The sequence below is a fragment of the Giraffa tippelskirchi genome, chromosome 11 (genome assembly GCF_054371585.1).
Source record: "Giraffa tippelskirchi isolate mGirTip1 chromosome 11, T2T-mGirTip1v1.2.pri, whole genome shotgun sequence".
Classification (NCBI taxonomy): Eukaryota; Metazoa; Chordata; class Mammalia; order Artiodactyla; family Giraffidae; genus Giraffa; species Giraffa tippelskirchi.
In genome coordinates this window covers 148,205,311-148,225,950 of record NC_137285.1, presented here as the reverse complement: position 1 = coordinate 148,225,950, position 20,640 = coordinate 148,205,311, and the positions used below count along the sequence as shown (strand labels likewise).

The window sequence follows — 20,640 nt, the reverse complement described above, 5'->3', positions numbered from 1 at the left end:
GGGCGCTAGTGGTAAAGAACCCACCCGCCAAAGAGGGAGATGTAAGAGACCGTGGTTCCATCCCTGGGTCCGGAAGATGCCCTGGAGGAGGGCGTGGCAACCCACTGAAGGATTCTTGCCTGGAGGGTCCCATGGACAGAGGATCCTGGTGGGCTACATACAGTCCTTGGGGTCTCAAAGAGTTGGACACGACTGAGCGACTCAACACACGCTTCATGACGCTTAGCTGGACCTGCCCCTGGTGACCCTTCTGGGCCCCTACCATGGAAGGACCTAGAGGGGGAGGGGGCGACTGGGCACAGAGAGGCAGGTGGGCTGCCTGCGTCCGCCCCCGGCTCCCCCGCTGAGCACTGTAGGACCACGGACGAGCCATTCCCACGGCCTCGGTTTGCTCATCTGTAAACAAGAGAATCAGACAAGACGGTTCCTAAAGCCCCTTTAGTTTCTGACGTCAGAAGGCCGACCACCTCGTTAGGGCCCCATGGGGACAGTCTTGCTGACCAGCTGCTCACGGGGCGCTGGGTCTCACCCGACCTTTTGGTCCATGTGACAGAGGAGACCCGCTGACCTCCTGGAACAGGGCACCAGGTGGGGAAGCCCACCCCGCCCCGCGTGGAGGGGTGGGCCCCTAGCTGGGCTCCCGAGTGAGGGGCCTGGACGTCTACGACCCTGTGGGGGTCCCAGAGGAAACGAGAAGGTTCCCTTCTCTGGCTTGAGGTGAGGGAAGGAAAAATTCACCAACAGTTACGTCTCCTGTTTGCTTCTGAGTCTGGGATTCATCCAAGTCAGAGAAAGAGACCCTGCACCCCAGTCTGACACCGGGCCTGCCTGAGTTCCTGGGGACTGCAAGGGCCATACTCATTAGGAAGCTGAGACGGACCGTGGTCAAGGTCGGGGAGGCTGAAGCGGAAGGGCGGACGCCTCCTGGTGTCCCCTGGTGGGGGGGGGGTGGAGGAGGTCAGACCCGGGTTCCAATCCCAGCTCTGTCCCTTCCTGGCTGTGTGGCCTGGGGCAAAGTCTTTCTGAGCCTCCATTTATCTTCAGAAGAGGGAACCTAATATCTACCTCGCAGGATTATTCTAAGGAGTAAATGAGCTACCATGTGTGAAGGTGCCTGGCACTTGGTGGGCTCTTGTGGCCCCTGGTCATTCCTATCTTTGTCTCTACTCTTTGGAAGGGGGACGGCCAGGTACCACTGCCCTGGGGGTCCTGGGAAGCAGAGCAGGGGAGGCAAGGGGTGCAGGTGAGACGGGGGTCTTCCTGGGAGCAGGACCCGTCTGCAGGGCGGCGGGTGGTCAGACCCAGGCCTCCGCTGTGGCTCCCTGGGGTGAGGAGCGGAAATGAGAGCCCCTCCCCCTCCCATCCCCCCGCGCCCCACAGGGTCCCCCCTGTCGGGAGGCTGGGAGCCCAAGGCTGAGCGTGTGGCCCGCGGGAGAGGCCCTAGTGGCCGATAGAGTAGGCTCCCGAGTCCGTGGACTGCTTCTCCTCTGTGGTCTGGTCGCTGGCGTCCGCCGGGTGCGCTGAGGCCGGGACCCTCAGCGTGGTCTCACTCACCTGCAGGCAGAAGGGCTGGCGTGAGTGGGCTCCGACCGTGGGCGGGGTCTTCCCGTGGGCACCCCCCCAACTCCCGTGTGGCGGACTCGGCTGTCGGGGCTCACGGCCGGGTCTGAGGGGAGCAAGGGCAGGTGAGTGTGACCCCAAGACTCTTCCCATGCAGCTCAAGGGCAAAGCGAGCCCCGAGCCAAGCCACAGCAGGGTCTGCTCACCCCCGAAGGACGACAAGTGGGTGGGGATGCTGACAGCGATGACCACGCCCGGCGCTTGGCCAAGGTCCGCCCCGTCCGACACCCGACGTGCGCTGAGGCCCAGTGAAAGCCCCTTCATGGACCCGGGGCAGTCCGGGGTCCGGCTCCCTCCCTGCCCCGTTCCCCTGCCTCTCGTGGACATCCCCCCTCGCCCCCACCACTGACCTCCTCGAACTTCCTGGCCTTGTACTGGTCGGCCCCCTTGAGGAAGTTCAACAGGATGATGTCGCAGAGGACAGTGCCCTGGAGGGGACAGAGGGCGGCCCTGAGCGCTGCGGGCGGGGGCAGGGTGGTGGGAGGCTCTGGCAGGGGCAGGCCTGCCCTCAGGGGTGGGGCGCGCCCTCCAGAGCTGCCTGGCTGACCTTCCTTTAGGAAAACGCCCAAGGGCTTTGCTCTGTCTCTGGGACCCACCTCCACAGCTCCGGGGGATGGGCTCACCTTGAAATGCGCCAGGAGAAGCCGAGGGACTGTGGAGGTGGTGGGGGTGCCCGATCCCGGGGAGCAGGGCCCTGGCCCCTGCTCTCGGGTCTGGGAACCCTGGGGTCTCCCCCCCACCCCAAACCCCTCCACCTTCACGGTGATGGGGAGCAGGGACTTGGTAACAGGCGGGCGCTGGCCACATGGGCTCCAGGACAGAAGATGCTGGCCCAGCGGGGAGGGGATGGCAAGGCCCGGCTTGTGCTCCAGTCAGAAGAGGGTCTCCCACCGCCCGCCTTCTCCAGGCTGGCCTGGGGCCCCCCTCTCCCTCCTCCACCCCCACCCCCCTCCCTCCCCCACCCCCCCTCCCCTACCCCCACCCCCCCCATGCCCAACAGAGCCTGGAGGGGCGGCACTCACCACTCCCACCGAGGTAAAGGCTGCCACGGAGCTGATGATGGTGGGGATGATGTTGAACTTGCCAGCCTGGTGCACAAAGACCAAGGTGAGCGCGCAGGTGCCCAGCAGGGACAGGTGAGGTCTGAGGCTAAACTAGGGGCTCCCAGCCAGGGCGGCGGCCGTGGAGCCAGAAGGCTTCTCGGGGGACCAGTGGGCGCCCCCGCGCCCCGCTGCCAAAGTGTGACCAGCGAGGGTCTCTGGGCGGGTCAGCCGCAGGACCCAACCCCCGACGGACCCTCTTGAGGGCCCAGAAAGGGCCTGGACCTCGCCCCGCCCCCCGGCCCGGGACTCACGTCGCCGTACACCAGCACGTCGAAGCGGATGCCGAAAGCCTTCAGCAGGGTGCGGTACTCACTCCCGTTGTCCATCTTGTAGTACTTGGCGAACCTGGAGGCCAGAGGGGAAGGCGCGGGCCTGCTGTGGGCACCTGTCTCTCCTGCTTGGACCCTCAGGGTCCCCTAGAGCCCTGCAGCCTTCGTTCACCGCCCAGTCCTTCCTGATGGTGGGGCGGGGCTCCCGCCACGGTCCTCCCCGTGTGGTCAGCCGGCCGCCCCGCCCGCACAGCCATCACCTTGGGGGGTTTGTTAAGGAGGCAGATTTCCAGCATCTCAGGACTAGGTCCCGGGAGGCTGCCTTCTAAAGGATTCCTCTAAAGGATTCTGAGGAGTAGGAAAGTGTGAGCCCCGAGCAGGCTTCCTCGGCTCTCTTATTCTGGGAGTCCTCTCCCAGGCGGGTGTGCCCCTTGCCGTGGGCTTCTCAGCCTGCTTGGATTCAAAGCCTGCTTCTGCCACTTGCCAGCTGCACACCTTAGGCCAGTCACTTAACTTGTCTGAGACTCGATTTCTTCATCTGTGAGTGAGCATGATACAGAAGCCCTGCTCCAAAGCTCTGCCACGAAAACGGAATGAAATCACACGTGTCAGGGGCTGAGAACAAGAGTCTGGAACAAAGTAAGCCCCGGGAAAGGCTCCCTGGTGCCAATACTGCTGAAGGAATACACTGATTCCTAAAGTGCTCTGTAGAGTGGCTTTAAAAAGTGCTTTTAAGAACTTTCCTGGCGGCCCACTGGTTGGGACCTTGTGCTTCCAATACAGGGGACGCAGGTTTGAACCCTGGTCGGACACTACTGAAGCGACTTAGCAGCAGCAGCAGCAGGGAACTAAGATCCCACATGACAGGAGGCGTGGCCAAGACAATAATAATAATAGATGCTTTTAGACATCGCATCTCACAAGCCAGTGGGATAAGGGTGTGACTGCCCTACTTTTCAAACAAGGCTCTAGGGGTGAAATGACTGGTCCAGGGTGACTCAACTGGCTGAGACCTAGTGCTGGATTTGCCCCCGTTCACGAACTCGCTCTCTGTGCTTTCTCGGCCAGGACTGCCGTGTGCCGGGAACCATGCGGAAGACTGATCAGAGTGATCACGTTTCGTTCTCACTGAACACAGTGAGGTGGGTATTACCCCATTTGGGGGTGCCTGTGGTGGTGAAGGGGTCTCCCTGCCGTCTCACAGTCAGACTTGAGTTGCACTTGTCTTCTGGCTGCTAAAGCCGGCATGTCTCCCTCTGCGTGGCTGTGCCCATTACGGGTGAAACTAACTCTGCATGTGCGTGTGTGCGTGCGTGCCCAGTTGTGTCTGACTCTTTGCAACCCCATGGACTGCAGCCCACCAGGCTCCTCCGTCCATGGGATTTCCCAGGCAAGAACACTGGAGTGGGGTGCCATGCCCTCCTCCAGGGGATCTTCCTGACCCAGGGCTCGAACCCTCATTGGCTGCTGTGTTGACAAGTGCATTCTTTACCACTGGCGCCACCTGGGAAACTAACCCTAGCGAAGCGTAATGTTTCTGGGCTACTGCCCCAAAGCGGTAACGCAGGCTCCCCATGTCAGCATCCCAGGAAGAGGATGAGGATTCGGTGAGTCCTCACCGAGAAGGGACACCGGGAGCTCTGCAGCTGTGTGGCGGCCACACCGGTCTTTCTCTCGGGCGCCTCCCTTTCAGCGTTTCCACTCCCCAGAGGCTCCCAGGCTCGTCCCGGGCCTCTCCCAGAACGGGGGACAGCTGAGAAACTCACAGCCTGGAAGTGTCCGGCGACGGACACGACACCCCTCCCAGGGATGTTTGCCTTCGAAACTGTCCAGCGGGGAGAGTGAAGCCCTGAGCCTGACGGGACAGATAATGAAGGATCACAGCGGGGGGAGAAGGTCACTTGTCGGAGGGAAGAGCCACCTTAAATCGTAAATGTTGGCTACTGTCACCGCTGGCTGGGTGGCTTCACGTGGCTCATCGGAAAAGAATCCACCTGCCAGTGCGGGAGACTCGAGTTCAGTCCCTGGAGCAAGAACTGCCCTGGGTCAGTCCCTGGGTCAGGGAGCTCCCCTGGGGGAAGATCTAGCATCCCGCTCCAGTATTCTTGCCTGGGAAATGCCATGGACAGAGGAGCCTGGCGGGCCACAGTCCGTGTGATCGCAAAGAGTCAGACACGACTGAGTGACGAAGCCAGCACGCGCATCAGCTCTGGGAACTCTGGGGTCAGGCAGAAGCAGGTTTAAATCCTGGCTCCACCACCACAGGCTGGAGGTGTGGGGTCTTTCCTGGGACTCGGCCCCTGGGGTTTTACTTCCTGCGTCTATAACACAGGGGGTGCTGAGGCCTCCTCTGCAGGTCAGTTAGTGAGAGGGGTCCTGCGCCCACCCTTCGAGGCGGGCGCGCTCCTGATCTATGTGGTGGACGTCCTCTCTGACCTTCTCTGCGGGGGCCTGGGAGCCTGGTCTGCAGAGACCACTTCCGCCAAGCCCCCTGCCCTCTGGGTCCGGCTGGTCCAGCCAGTGGGAGGCGCCCGTGGGTGGCCAGAGGGTAAAGGGAAGGCGAGGCAGGGTGTTTTTTGTCTCCTGGCTCCTCTGCAGGGCCTCTAACCGGGCTGGCTTCCTGCCTGAGGCCCAGAGCCCACAGGGCAGCGTGCCCACCTCTGCGAAGAGTGCCTTCGTGCAGTCGCCCCTTTTGAGACCCCTGACTGTTCCTTCCCGGGACTCCGGCCCTCCCCTCCCTCACTTTACAAGCAGGAAGCTCGGGCCTGGACAGCTTTGTCTGGGTCAGGAGGGAGCGCGGGAGGAGGGGGTCCACCTTCGGTTTCTGCCTGTGCCCAAGGGAAGCACCTGTTCCCTGACGGAGGCCTTAGACAGGCTGGAAAGGGTTTGGTGAGAAAATAGTCTCGGGGGGGGGGCGGCGGCTAACCTGGGAATGTGTTTCCTGCGGGGACTCTGCACTTGGAGAGAGAGGCTGGGGAGACAGAAGGGTCCTCCTGACAGTGAGACCCAGAGGTCAAACGAACCCAGGTCTGGGAAGGAGGCTGCAAGAAGGGCACCAACTTAACCCCAAGGGCAAAGCCTCGGTGGGGGAGTTCCCTGGCTGTCCAGAGGTTAGGACTTGGTGCTTTCACTGCTGTGACCCAGGTTCAATCCCTGGTCAGGGAACTAAGATCCTGCAAAGCGTGCAATGTGGCCAAAAAGGAAAAAAAAAAAAAGACTTGGAGGACAAGGAAATACGGCAGCAGCTACCTCATCCTCAAAAGTATGGTAAGTATCGGAACCTCCCTGGTGGTCCAGAGACTATGAGTCCACGCTCCCAGTGCAGGGGGCCTGGGGTTCGATCCTGGGGCAGGGAACTATGTCCTGCATGCCATCACTAAGACCTGGTGCAGTAAGATAAAGAAATATGTAAAAGAAAATTATGGTCAGTATGGTCTGGGTGGAGGCGGCAAAGAGCTTCACAGGGCAAGGCAAAAAGCACCAAACTTGAGTCGTACCAGCTGTAAGAGAATAGGACAAACACCAGAAAGGAAGAATCATTTCTGTAAAGATGAAGAGGCCCCAGAACATAATTCTGCCAGGAGGCCTCGCAGGAGAGTTCAGGAAGTTTGCAGAAGTGTCTGGTGTGGGCAGAAGGCTCCAGAAAGTCCTTGCTGTGGCTTTTTCAGGTTGGCCCAAGGCAACATACGAACCATCTCCATCTCCACACCCACATTTACAGAGCAGCAGAAAAATATGCACGTCTCTTAAGCTTCTCAGGAGATCTCAAGAAAAAGGCACCGTTGGCCCATTTTGCAGATGGAGAGATGGTTGGTAAGGTCGCTTGCCTGAACTGATGCACGCTTACAACTCCTAAATCTGTGCTCTCAACCAGAGCTATCCTGCCTCTGGGCACTAAGTGGCCATAATTATTATTATGGAACCATTCTTTAGTTCTTTCCTTTCTTTCTTTGGGAAGGATACAGCAGCCCTTGAGCTGGATCTGAAAGCCCTTCTGTGTTCTGCGTTCTGCCTCATGTCACTGGAGCATTCAGGGCCTTTGTCTGAACCATGCGGCAGCTGAGGAATGGGGACCGGGCAGGGAGGCGGTGGGGCACAGACGCGCAAGGCCAATACCGGGCCCGCGGTCTTGAGGTCTCCGTCCCTGGCTCACGGCCGCAGCCATGGGAAACTCTCTGACAGGGACGTGGAGAACAAAAAGTCGGTATGCTGGGTACTGCCGCTCGGAGCGGGGCTGGCTAAATTTATCTTGGGAAGGAATGTGAAGGGAACAGAGAGAAGAACCAAAGCGGACTTGGTTCCCCTCCAGCACCTGCCTTCCAAGAGGCAATAAGCACGCTCAGATCATTATCTCATCGCCCACACGCCCTCGGAGGAAGCTTGGCAGGGACTGGTTCTCCTCCAGGGAGGGCGGGAGGAGGAACGGCTTTCGGCCGGGGGGTGGCGGGGAGGCCCCGGCTGCAGATGGGGCAGCGACTCAGGCGTCCTGACTTCTGCACCCGGTGTGGCTGCAGTAGAGGGGGGATCACAGAATCTGGCCCCACCCTGCGGCAGAGACAGGCTCTGTGCATACCAGGCTTGGGGTTATCTTCTGTCTTGACACCGGGCTGGGCTGGGTTTACCAGCCCCCTCGCCTTTACCTGGGCCTCCTGGGACCAGTTCTTGTCAACAGACAGTGAAGGGAAGTGAGGGCTGTTACCGCTGGGCTGGGGTGTGTGAGATCTTCCTCATCCTTCCCACCCTCGCAGCCGGGTGCTCAGGGGCCAGGGGAGAACTCAGGCCCTAGAGGAGGCTGACCCCAGGGTGGCAGGACCCCCAGATGACTGCACACAGCTCTCCTCCCACCCTGACCCACAGGGCGTGGTCCCTCGAGCAAGACGTAAGCCTCTGCGGAGCTCCTGAGCTGCAGGGGCTATTTGTTGCAGCAGTTAGCAATACTTACCCTGACTACTACAAACTCCTCCCTCATAGCTCAGTCAGGAAAGAATCTGCCTGCAGTGCAAGAGACCCGGGTTCGATTCCTGGGTTGGGAAGATCCCCTGGAGAAGGCAATGACAACCCACTCCAGTATTCTTGCCTGGAGGATCCCATGGACAGAGGAGCCTGGCAGGCTGCAGTCCACGGGGTCGCAAGAGTTGGTCATGACTTAGCGAATAAACCACCACCATCATGTCACAGCTCAGCAAACTGAGGCTCAGAGGGAAGAAGTATTTGTGGAAGAACAAAGAATGAGCTAAACCTGGGGAGTCATTCAAGATTAGAGAGAGGGCAAATTCCAAGGACACCACATTGCGAGGAGCAAATCTTCTTAGGAAGTCTAGGAGATTGACGTGAGGCTCCATGGCTGTCGTTAACCAGCCTTTTGACCCTGAGCAAGTCACTCAGCCTCTCTGAGCTTTTCGCTTTGGTCCATAAGTGAGAGTAAAAGGAGCTGCCGGAAGGAGGCTGATGGGAGGGCGCCCAGATATACATCGTAAGTGCTCAAGACATGTCCCTTTCCTTCCTCATCCTGAGAACAGGGCAGAGTGAAACAGTGGAATCTAGGGGACTTCCCTGGCGCTCCAGTGGCTAAGATTTCATGTCCCCAATGCGGTGGCCCCGGATTCAATCCCTGATCAGGGGGAACTAGGTCTCGCATGCTGAAACCAAGAGCTCACCTGCCGCACCTAAAGGTCCCACGCGCCAGAGCTCAGACCCACAGCGGCCGAATGAGTAAGTGACAAATAAAATAAACATTTGCAAAGAGCACAGGAGAGCTGTGAAGCGTCCAAAGCAGGGCCCCGGCTGCCGCATCGAGACAGAAGAGCGTGCGATTCCCTGGTGGTCCAGTGGTTCACACTCGGTGCTCTCATTGCCACGGGCCTGGGCTTTGATCCTTGGTTGGGAACTAAGACCCCACAAGCCGTGTGATGCGGCCAGCAGATAAATAAATAAACGGAAAAATAAACGGAAGGGCTGAGCTACCCTGTATCTGGGTCCTGGCCAAGTCACTTCAGTCGTGTCTGACTCTCTGCGACCCCATGGACTGTAGCCCGGCCAGGCTCTTCTGTCCATGGGATTCTCCAGGCAAGAATACTGCAGTGGGTTGTCATGCCCGCCTCCAGGGGAATCTTCCTGACCCAGGGATCGAACCTGCGTCTCTCATGTCTCCTGCCTTGGCAGGTGGATTCTTTACCACTAGCACTACCCAGGAAGCCCTACGCCATGGCTGAGCCCTGATTTTTCCCAAATCCTCTGATTCCTGCCTCTCTGGCTCTGTTCTTCTTGGCTAGGAAATGGGGTCTGCGAGGACGGTATCTGCATTCAACTCCTCGGCCTGGAATGCCAAGCCTCGGGTCTGCGGTCCCAGCCTCACCCACAGAGGTCCCTCACAGCCTGCATACCACGCTGCCTGCTTTCTGGACTCCCCGAACATGCTTCGTAGACACTGACTTCTGTGCCTCTGCCCCTGATGCCCCTTTTCCTCCCTTTTCCCACCGCACAAACTCCTATTTATCCCTCAGGGCCCCACTCCATGACCTCTCACTTCTACTCACAACAGCTCTTCAGAGCACCCTGCTCCATGCCAGGCATGGTGCTAGGCATCGCTGACGCATTGGCAAGCTGCGCTCTCAGGTGAGGAAGAGAAATAGGAATGAACCATGCAGACCCACACAGGTAAAACTGGACGCAAGAGCACATGGGGTGGAGGCTGGCGGGTCAAGGAAGGCTTTGTGTGAAAGTGACATGAACGCTGAGACTTGAAGCATGGGGAGCTGAGAAGTAAGAATGGCCAGAGCTAGGGCAGCTTTCCTGGCTGAGGGACCTGCAGGCCCCCTTGAGGGCAAGGATGCTGCCTCCTGCAAAGCTCAGAGACCTGGTGGGTGGAGCACAGAGCCCAGCGGAAGCAGCTGGTCCACCTTGCCCCAGCTGCCAGAGCCTGCCTGTGTCTCTCTTCCCACTGCCAAGGTCAGGGACTACATGCTTTGGCTTGAAATTGACCACGGTGGAGAATTTACACCATGGAAATCGGCAAGCACTACAAATCACTGCTCTATTTTGTTTTTTTTTCCAGCGTGCTGGCTTCCCTGGCTTCCCAGGTGGCACTAGTGGTAAAGAACCTGCCTCCCAATGCAGGAGATGCAAGTTCGATCCCTGAGTTGGGACGATCCCCTGGAGGAGGGCATGGCAACCCACTCCAGTATCCTTGCCTGGAGAATCCCACGGACAGAGGAGCCTGGTGAGCTACAGTCCATGCGGTTGCAAAGAGTCCAACACGACGGAAGCGACTTAGCACGCACACACGCACGCTGGCTTACGAGTGCAGCACTGAAGCTGTAACAGCCCTTCGGGCTACCTTTCCCGTCTCTGCTGGGATCCAGGCCTCTACAGAACCTGCCACCCCAGACTGTAGCTAATAATCAGGACTATCAGGACTTCCCTGGCGGTCCAGTGGCTAAGAATCCGCTTTGCAATGCAGGGGATGCGAGTCTGATCCCTGGTCAGAGCAACTAAGCCCGCACTGCAGCTACTGGGCCCGTTCGTCACAACTAGAGAGCCCACGGGCCGCAACGAAGATCCACCGCGGCCACATAAACACAGAAAGAGTTGCTAAAAAAATAACTAGGGACTATTAACTACAAGCCGGATCTCCCCGTCTCTCTTTGCCCAAGGGCCTGCCCAGTTCAGCAAGGAGTCGGGTAAATGCTTGCTGGAGGGCTAAATGGATTTCTGCCATTCTTGACATTTCACAGTGGAGCTTTGCAAGGTTGGCCTCTGAGTTTCCTCCTACCAACTAGGGCATCTGCGTTTCTCCCCATTCGTCAGGTGGAGCTAGGACAAGGCAGGAACAAAAGCTGTCTCTCTCCCCAGCAGAAACATTTAGATCTGACAGCTGGCCGGGTGGGGAAGTAGATGCTGTTGGTGGGAACAGTGCAGGGAAATAATATACGTGCAGCGCTTTCTCCCACTAAGAGCTAGGCCGGAGGCTTCCACACCCATCATTTCATCGTGGCCTCTCACAACAGCAGCTCCACAGAGCAGCTGGTGGCTTAGGGGCCCTGAAATGAGACCGTCCTGGGCTGGGACTCTGGCTTTGCCACTTGGATGAGCTACAAAACCTGGGGCTCAGGACTTCGGCCTCAGTTTCCCCAGATGCACCATGGAAATATAGCAACGGGGCACAGCTGGGATCCGCACGGTGCCTCTGGAATCTACAGCTCCCTGCCCACCCCCTGCCGCTTCCCTGCAAGAAGATGCTTTGAAAGGAGCGTTGGCTGCAGCCTCGGAGCAGGCTGGCAGCTCGTTCAGCTGGTGCCTGCAAAAACACCGCAGCCATGGAGGAAAGCACAGTGCGGCTCTGAGGCGATGCTGCCAGGACTACTGGGGAGAGAAGAGATCCCGACACCTGCCCGTACTGAGCTGGGAAGCAGGGGGACGCCTGGGAGGGGGCACCGACCGGCAGGTCTGGCCCTCGCGGTACAGGGGGCCCCCAGAGCCCAGCTGTTTGAAGGGCCGCCTGTCCCAACACCCAGCCTCTCTCTCTGCTGTTATGACTGCACTGTGAGGCAGGAGGGATATTAGTTCCCTGACCGGGGATTGAACCCACGCCCGCTGCACTGGGAGCTCAGAGTCTTAGTCACTGGACCTCCAGGGAAGCCCCCCAGCACCCGGTCTCCGGTCTCCAACCCCACAGGCTGCCTTCCTGCCCTTGATTCCTCCCTGGTATCCAGTGGGGGGCTGGTGGGTGGGAGGCACCGGCTGGGGGTCGGCGGGAGGGAAGGAGAAGGTGGGGCATTGGTTCCACCCGCTGCTGCCCAGCTTCGCTGGGGTCCTGCCTGGAGCTGGGTTGCCTGCGGCTGTGGCCCCTGGTGGGAACCCTGGCTCCATCCTCTGCCCTGACTGGGGGGCCAGGGGTGGGAGCACTGCGTGAGCTTCTTCACAAACCCCAGCTGAGTCTGCTTTCCCACCAGGCCCCTCGCTGAGACACGTGTTCTGTGGCCAGATAGGATGCCCTCAGCACAGGACTGAATCAGACACTTCTGAGGCCTGACAGTACTGAGAAGCTTGAGAGTGTGTGTGTGTTTGTGCGTGCGCGTGTGCACACACACGTGCTTCCTCCTGCCTCCGGCAGCAACAAAGAATGAGTAAGTTTCAAGCGTCAATTACCATAATAAATCACTTGTCAGAGGTGCTGCTGCAGGGCAGTGTGGAAGCTTCATTCTGGGGGTGCGGGGTACACATCACAAGTCTATAAATAAAGAGTGCATGCTTCAGCAGCCTGAGTCTCCAAAGCCCTTCCCCAGACGCCCACACACACTGAATCAGGCTTAGAGATGCTCACCTGTAGCCAGCCCATTTTACAGAGGGGGAAACTGAGGCTCACAGAGGGAATGACGGCTTGCCAAGAGATCACACTGAGTTTTTGCAGCAAGGCCCGAACCACCGCCTGGACCTTCCTTCTGCTTCCCCTCTAGCTCGTCTTTGTTATTCTTGGCTCGCCCCAGTACCAGATTTTGTGTGTGTGTGTGTGTGTGTGTGTGTGTGTGTAAACATTCTCGTTATTTGAGTGCAGGTTTATCATCTCTACTAGATTAAAGATTCCTTGGTTGGGTCTTCCCCGCGGGTCCCATGGTTGGGAGTCGTCCTGCCCACACAGGGGACGTGGATTTGATCCCTGGTCTGGGAGGATCACACGAGCCACAGGGCAGTAAGCCGGTGCTCCCCAACCACTGAGCCCACCTGGCCTGGAGCCCGTGAGACCACCGCAGCAAGAAGCCCACTCACCGCAGCAAAGAACCAGTGCGGGCAAGAGTAATAAACAGACAAAGTTATCTCAACCTGGGGCTCTGTGACACCCCAGAGGGCTGGATGAGGAGGGAGGCGGGAGGGGGGTTCAAGAGGGAGGTATGTATACCTATGGCTGATTCATGCTGATGTTTGGCAGAAACCAACCCAATACTGTAAAGTAATTATCCTTCAATTAAAAATATATAAAGTTTTTAAAAAGTTAAAAAAAAATACCTTGCTCGTAGGAACTGGTCCTGCTCTCTCCGGGTCAGCCACAAAGCCCAGCACATGCTATAACTGGAGGTTAAAAGAAAGCCTCAAAGCCCTCCCCACTTTAGCCTGGACAGGTCTCCTGCCGCTGCCTGAACACCTCCAGTGAGGGGGAGGCCCTATGGGTGGGCTCTGCCCAGCTCACCTTTGGACAGCTCCAGCCCTGAGTGGCTTCCCCAGGGGCTCAGCTGGTAAAGCATCCGCCTGCAGTGCGGGAGACCCGGGTTTGATCCCTGGGTTGGGAAGATCCCCTGAAGAAGGGAAAGGCTCCCCACTCCAGTATTCTGGCCTGGAGAATTCCATGGACTGTATAGTCCATGGGGTCACAAAGAGTCAGACACGACTGAGTGACTTGCATTCACTTCCCTTCACTTCAACCCTGAGTTGGCGCTTTCCCACGCTGAGTGATATTTGCAGTCCCAGCAGTCACTAAACTGAATGGAGAAGGGTTTTTTATCACCACGTACAAATCCCTTGGAAGCTCTCAGACATCTGTTTAGAAATGATCCATCTCCCAAGGAGTGGTGGAAACTACTTCCCAAAGCAGGGACACATAACTGTTACAACAGCAGGAAAAACAGCAACGAACGTGCGGGATCTGGGTTGAACCTGTGAGGGAAAACCTGGGCCTGGAATTTGGGTGTCTGAGTGAGGGAGGTGGCGTTCTCAGCAAAGCTTCTGCCTGGTGGGAAGTAATTTTGCCAGCCGAAATATACTTTTACAGTTGATTTTTTATACTGACAGGAAATTATCTCCTGGCAGACTTCTTGCATGGGGCTGAGGCAACATCCAGCAGGCAGGGACTCCTCTCCTGCAAGAAGGGTCCCGGGTTACATTGATTTACTCACGTTCTAGGAATCTAATCGACCGCAAAGGCAGACATTTAAATATGGTGTGTTGGATCTTTTTAAAAAATATTACTATCAACTTATTTTTAACAAGGCAGGGAAAGGTCAATGGACACACAGCTGGAAGACATACCAGAGAGCCAAGTTACTAGCTGTCTGATCTGGGAGTGATCTCTGTTTTTTTTTTTGGCCTCAGTTTCCTCATCTGTAAAATGGGGGTGACCATTCCAGTCCTGCCAGCATACTTGTGGCTGTGAGCACGAGCTCGGGGGTCAGCCTGCCAGGGTTCAGATTCCAGCTCCAGCACTATTTGCTGTGTAGTCTGGGGGCAGATAGACACAACCTCTGAGCCTCAGGTTTCCAGTTATAAAATCCTCCCTCTTCGGAGTCGATGGGGTAATGCACAAAGAGCACTTGCCGAGTCCCAGGCTCATGAGTAAGTGCCCAGGGGTGTCGGCCAGTATCCTCTGCCCATCCTGCTGGCTGTTGTGCGGGTGGACAGACACGGGAGTGACAAAGGGCTGGATGAATTCAGGATCGCTCTAACCACCTCACCTCTCACCTAAGCTAAATGAAGCGGAGACGAAGTCGGAGGAGAATTCCAACCCGTACACCCGAGCCAACAGGACCTGCACGTGTTTCTGCAGAAATGATGGAAATGAGTGATTTTATCACACTTTCTACGGCTTTTGGAAGGAGAAAAAATCCAGATTGCAGAAAGAGCGATCAAAGCCAAGGGTGCAGTTCGATTCTGTCTCTGTCAATCGGCCTGAGAGCGTGCTGCTTTGCACGTTGCAACATGGAAGTGAAACACGCGCCAGATTTCAGACTTTCATGAAAGCTGCGGTGGGGACGTTTCCAACACCAAAGGATCGCTAGAGACACCTACGGCACGAGAACATCTCGCAGCTGAGAGAGTGTTTTCTGTTCTCCCAGACTCTGAGAGAGGAAATCCAAAACTGCGTTGCCTTTTAGTATAGCAAAGCTGTCTTGGGAGCTCTCAGGGGAGGAACAAGAAATCCGATGATGCTAAATGCATGATTCTGATTCTGTCATTCCAGCAATCAGGGTGGGGGTGGGGGACTATATCCCTGACAGCTGCTTAGTGGCCACAGATCAGGTCCCTGGGTTTGAGGACTCACGTTCCTCTTCACTGGGCCTTGTAACCTTGGGCAAGCCTCGAAATCTTCCTGAGCCTTCCTTGAGGGTGAGGGGAGGATGATGAGCTGTAAATCCTATCAGAAAGAAGTCTGAGGGCTCTTCCAAATTAACTCTAGGGGCTCCCAATCTGAGGTCCAGGGATAAGCTTTTAAAGGTCTTCAAAGCCCTGGAATTCTATGCTGCATGAATACAAATGCAGAGGAAAAGAGAAAAAAAGATGGCCAAACTGCCCAAGGGGTTAACTTCTAGTAAAAGGAGAAGGACTGGGGGAGGGAAGGGTGCTTCCCTGTCATTACTCTGGCTTGGATTTACTATTCAGAGAGTGGATTTCACCTAATTCGTAGAAATCGAGGATCCTGTACAAAAAGAAATCGCCTGACAAATTGCTCACACGTGTAAATATGTGCATTTTTCTTGGGCAATCAAGGCTTTCATAGGGGTGTGGAAGGCTCAGAGGCCTCCAGAGGTAGGGCAGGACTGTGACCTCATAGAGGAAAGCTGTCAGGCTTGTGCTGGGTGTCTCTTCTGACCTAGCTCCTCCCTACCCAACCTACCCCTCCCTGCCTGACCCCCGCTCCTCCCTACCCAACCCTGCTCCTCCCTTTTCCTCCCTGCCCTACCCCGCTCCTCCCTGCCTGACCCTGCTCCTCCCTACCCAACCTGCTCCTCCCTACTGTGCTCCTCCCTGCCCGGCCCCGCCCTGGGCTGCCCCGGCCTTTGCTTCTCTTGCTTGCTGCTCTGTGTCCTGGGGCCGGGAACTGCTTCCTGCCCTCGTCCCTTCAGACCTGGACAGTAACAGACAGAGCAGTAACGTCCTGTTACTGCCCCCTTTGTGGGCGCTGCACTGTCCTTTGAGGCTTTCCTCTCTGCTTTGAAACAGTCCCTTTGTTCAACTCTCCTCCAGTTACCCAGTTGGCGTGTGCCATCTGTCTCCTGCTGGGACCCTGACTGATGCAGTGTTTTCAATTCATCTTTGTACTGTCTGCCTAGCCACTCACACAGACTCACACGTGTTCCCTGACACACTCTCAGCCTCACCGACTCACACAACAGACGCACACGCTCACTCACATGCACTCACCCACAAACGCACGCACACACCTGTTCACGGGCAGAAGGATACTCGGTGCCCCCACAACACTGCCTGCCCCAGCCCGTTGGGGGTGCAGTTCTCTGGTTAAAATCCTGCCCTGCTGAGCTGTGGGGGCACCCAACACACAGAAGCCTTTCTGCGGGGGTGGCTGTCACCTTGCGCACCCTGGAATGGGTGACTCTTGCCAGTTCTTATTTCTTACATTTTTTTATTAATAATTAAAAAAAAATCTTTTGGCCACGCTGCATGGTCTGTGGGCTCTTAGTTCCCCAGTCGGGGATCAAACCCAAGTCTGCTGCATTGGCAGCATGGAGTCTTAACCTCTGGACCTCCAGGGAAGTCGTGCCAGTTCCTATTTTTAGAAATGCTGCTCTTTGTCTGGGATTGATGTGGACGAATCACCAACTGCACGTTCTCAAGGTACTTGGAAAGAAGCCTCATAAAAACACTAAGTTAAAATGGCCTTTGGAACCTTACACCACACAGAAGAGGCCTGGGAGTAAAAATAAAATCTTTCCACTCAATTTCAGGGAGGGACAGATGGGAACCCTCCGGAGGTCACACAAGGAAAGATTCATTTAGATGGACGGCACCAGGTGCTTTGCACGGGAGTGGAAAAGAGACGCGTTTCAGCTCAATACGAGGTCACCTTCCCAACAACTGGAGCCGTCAGTGATGGACAGACCTCGTCTGGGGCTGCATCGCAGAGACTGCCATAGGAACTGGGAGCAAATGACCTCTAAGGCTCCTCTAACATGCACCTGTGACCTTGGCCTCATCACCTCCCGCTTTGGAGGGTCTACTTCCTTATCTGTTAAATGGTCGCGTTAGTCGAGGTGCCTTCGACAGCTATAAATTCTCTAAGTCTCTGACTTCTGCAGGCAAAGATCCTCAAGATCCTTGGGGTGGGGGCTGGCATTTGGAAAGGAGCTGCAGAAGTAATTAGTGATGGAAACTCGAGTCTCTAGCTGCCTCTGAATGTCTGAGTTTGCAGATTAAAAGAAGGCTGAATCTTGGCTGAATGATTCCATTCCCTCCAGAGCAAATGGCAACAGCAGGACGTTGGGAAAAAAACAAAGTCTAGCCTCTGCTGGAGAGGAAAAAGCAGATGAATTTGTTTGGGAGACAAAAGGCTAGGCTAGGAATGGTGCCTCCAGCAGCAGCAACTAGTTTTTCAGCTTCCCTGGACCTCAGATTCTTTGTCTTTAAAGTGGGGATGCATGGATCAACTGTTACACTGACTGTGCTAAAGGTGAATGTCTCTAACCTCCCTGGTTGGGGTGGAAAGCAGCCAAGAAAACAGGTTTGCATCCAGGCGCCCACGCTTACCGGCTCTGTGACCTGGAGAGAAGTATTTCACTTGTAAGCCTCTGCTTTCTTATCTGTGAAGTGGGGGGAAGGAAGCTCCTCCCCGGCAGGGGGTGAGGAACTTTGAGCAAATGCACATGGGACACGTCACACACTGGCAAGGAGCCGCGTGAGACTCTACAGAGCAGGCGTACAGGATCCGCACCGCGGCCGAGCTGAATGAGCCCGGCCGTAACCCTTGTTCTCTTCTCTGAGGTTTTGGGGCGGCGGACAGGAGCCTCCCCGACAGGCGATCTTCGCTTAGCATTGGGTGTTCGTGTGGTGCCTGCAGTGGCTGGCTCCCCGGGGTGGGGAGTGAGCTTGGGGGGTGCTCTGAGGGGCAGAGCCCCCTGCAGTGCCCAGGTCACGGAGATGCCCCCTGTGCCCTGACTCCTTGGGCTCTCTAGAAACTCTTAAACCATAAGGGTCAAATAGAGCACCTTTCCCTTTTCACACTGGAGCCAAGATCACCATGGACAGTGACTGCAATCATGAAATTAAAAGACGCTTACTCCTTGGAAGAAAAGCTATGACAAACCTAGACACTGTGTTAAAAGGCAGAGACATCAACTGGCTGACAACAGTCCATATCTTCAAAGCTATGGTTTTTCCAGTAGTCATGTACGGATGTGAGAGTTGGACCATAAAGAAGGCTGAGCGCAGAAGAATTGATGCTTTTGAACTGTGGTGTTGGAGAAGACTCTTGAGCGTCCCTTGGACTGCAAGGAGATCCAACCAGTCCATCCTAAAGGAAATCAGTCATGAATATTCTTCGGAAGGACTGATGATGAAGCTGAAACTCCAATACTTTGGCCACCTGATGAAAAGAACTGACTCACTGGAAAAGACCCTGATGCTGGGAAAGATGGAAGATGGGAGGAGAAGGGGACGACAGAGGATGAGATAGTTGGATGGCATCACTGACTCAATGGACATGAGTTTGGCTAAACTCCAGGAGTTGGTGATGGACAGGGAGGCCTGGCTTGCTGCAGTCCATGGGGTTGCAAAGAGTTGAACATGACTCAGCGACTTAACAAAAACAACACTCTAGCCCGGAGGTTTTTGGTGGGAGGGTCAGCTATCTGGGACCCCCACATCTTAGCTTCCCTTGGGCCCCCAGGGATCATGCTCGCAGGGTCCTTAAAGACCCTCTGACCTGTCTCTCCACATTTAACCCAGGCTTATTTAAGACCGGTCTTCCCTTCTTTACCGGCTCAGCTGGTAAAGAATCTGCCTGCAATGCGGGAGACCTGGGTGTGACCCCAGGGTTGGGAAGATCCCCTGGAGAGGGGAAAGGCTCCCCACTCCAGTATTCTGGCCTGGAGAATTCCACGGACTGTATAGCCCATGGGGTCACAAAGAGTCGGACATGACTGAGCGACTTTCATTTCACTTATTTAGGACCAGGTCTAACTCACGTCCTGCTGTGCCTAGGGTGACAGAGGGTAGGGGTGCAGTGTATGTGTGGGTGAGCCCACCACACCCAGCTGAAGATGAGAACTCCAAACCAGTTCTTCTCTGATGAAAGACTTTCTTGTAAAGCTGTATGAGACTGAGAGTCGGGTCTTCGTCCTAGCTCTGTTCTTCATAAGCTCTCCTGCCAGATGAGTCAGCTGGAGGGCGGAAGAATTCCCAGTGGCCAGAGGGAAGTTATGAAGATGAAGACTTGCATTTTAGATCACAAAAATTTTTATTAATATGTTACTATTTTAAGCCACCATACAAATATCCTTTGTATTGATTTCAGTGTGATGTACTGACTGAATAAATATGACAATTTCTGCCAGGGAGCCAAACAGTATTTTTAACCTACTTTAAATTATGTGTTGTTTCCTATGGTTTTTTTTTTTTTTTTAAGTTTAGAGTTGATTATGAAGTCACTTTCAATTTTAAAAAATTCTTCTTTCCAGAGAATACACACATATTTTAAACTATTAATTGTAAAGCTTGTTGTTGTTTAGTCTCTAAGTCGTGTCCAACTTTTTGCAGTCCCATGGACTGTAGCCTGCCAGGCTCCTCTGTCCATAAGGGAGTGGATAATTATTTTTTTAAACTACAAACAAAAATTAAAAAAAGTAAAAATGACTTTTTTGCTTATGGATGCCATTATGTTGGATTATACCATTACAATAGAGGAAATTTGAATATATAATTGAAATACCTTCTTAATCATATTTTTTCCCCTGATTCCTGATTCCTACCTATTTACCTACTTTAGCCTGCTTACAGTATATAACACTGTGTTCTTAATCAGGACCCTGCCAGAAACTTTAGGACCTTAAAAAATTAAGGGAAAACCCCCCCAGAGAGCTGAAGTTTTCCACACATTGTCTGATCAGCTCCTCAAGATAATAAGGTTCATAGATAAGGAAAGGGGGATGGAAGGTCAAGGCCTTTTCAAAGGCTTTCAGCTGGTTCCCAATAGCTCGCCCCACGTTCTTTTCTCTCCCTTTCTTCAAAATGGGGAGAGGGATCCCTTACATCTCAAAGCCATTGGGAATGTAAATGAGATGGTATTTAAAGACTGAGTTCTTGTTTGGAAAGTCACTGAAGAGCTAACAGTAACACTGTAATCATTACTTGTCACTCAGATGAAATCTCTTGGTTACGGACAGAGATACAAAATTTCCACCTTTTGAGAAAAACTATACCAGCTATACAGGGGCTAGGCCGGGCTGGGGGCTGGGGCTGGCGGCGGCAGCGGCGAGGAATTACCCAAGGCCCAAGGTAAGAGAAACCCAAGTAAGACGGTAAGTGTTGCGAGAGGGCATCAGAGGGCAGACACACTGAAACTAAAATTACAGAAAACTAGCTAATCTGATCACGTGGACCACAGCCTTGTCTATCTCAATGAAACTAAGCCATGCCATGTGGGGCCACCCAAGATGGATGGGTCATGGTGGAGAGGTCTGACAGACTGAGGTCCACTGGAGAAGGGCATGGCAAACCACTTCAGTATTCTTGCCTTGAGAACCCCATGAACAGTATGAAAAGGCAAAAGGATAGGACACTGAAAGATGAACTCCCCAGGTCAGTAGGTGCCCAATATGCTAATGGAGATCAGTGGAGAAATAACTCCAGAAAGAATGATGGGATGGAGCCAAAGCAAAAACGATACCCAACTGTGGATGTGACTGGTGATAGACGCAAAGTCTGATGCT

The 20,640-nt window shown here is 55.2% G+C and overlaps 1 protein-coding gene across 5 annotated transcripts in view; it reads right to left on the bottom strand.

The window, feature by feature from the left end:
* Positions 1-424: 424 nt before the first annotated feature.
* The window catches only part of P2RX3 (purinergic receptor P2X 3), a 35,317-nt gene continuing 15,101 nt past the window's right edge, over positions 425-20,640 (bottom strand). For 2 of the 5 annotated variants that reach the window (XM_081538941.1, XM_081538944.1), the window contains exons 9-12: positions 2,975-3,068; positions 2,643-2,708; positions 1,971-2,048; positions 425-1,554 (exon numbers count right to left, since the gene is read on the bottom strand). In XM_081538941.1, the coding sequence (XP_081395067.1) occupies positions 1,441-1,554; positions 1,971-2,048; positions 2,643-2,708; positions 2,975-3,068 (352 nt within the window). In that variant the 3' untranslated portion in view covers positions 425-1,440. Of the gene's footprint in view, positions 1,555-1,966; positions 2,049-2,642; positions 2,709-2,974; positions 3,069-18,025; positions 18,225-18,897; positions 19,145-20,640 lie in introns of those variants that run through there. The other 3 variants (XM_081538942.1, XM_081538940.1, XM_081538943.1) reach the window with 3 other exon arrangements.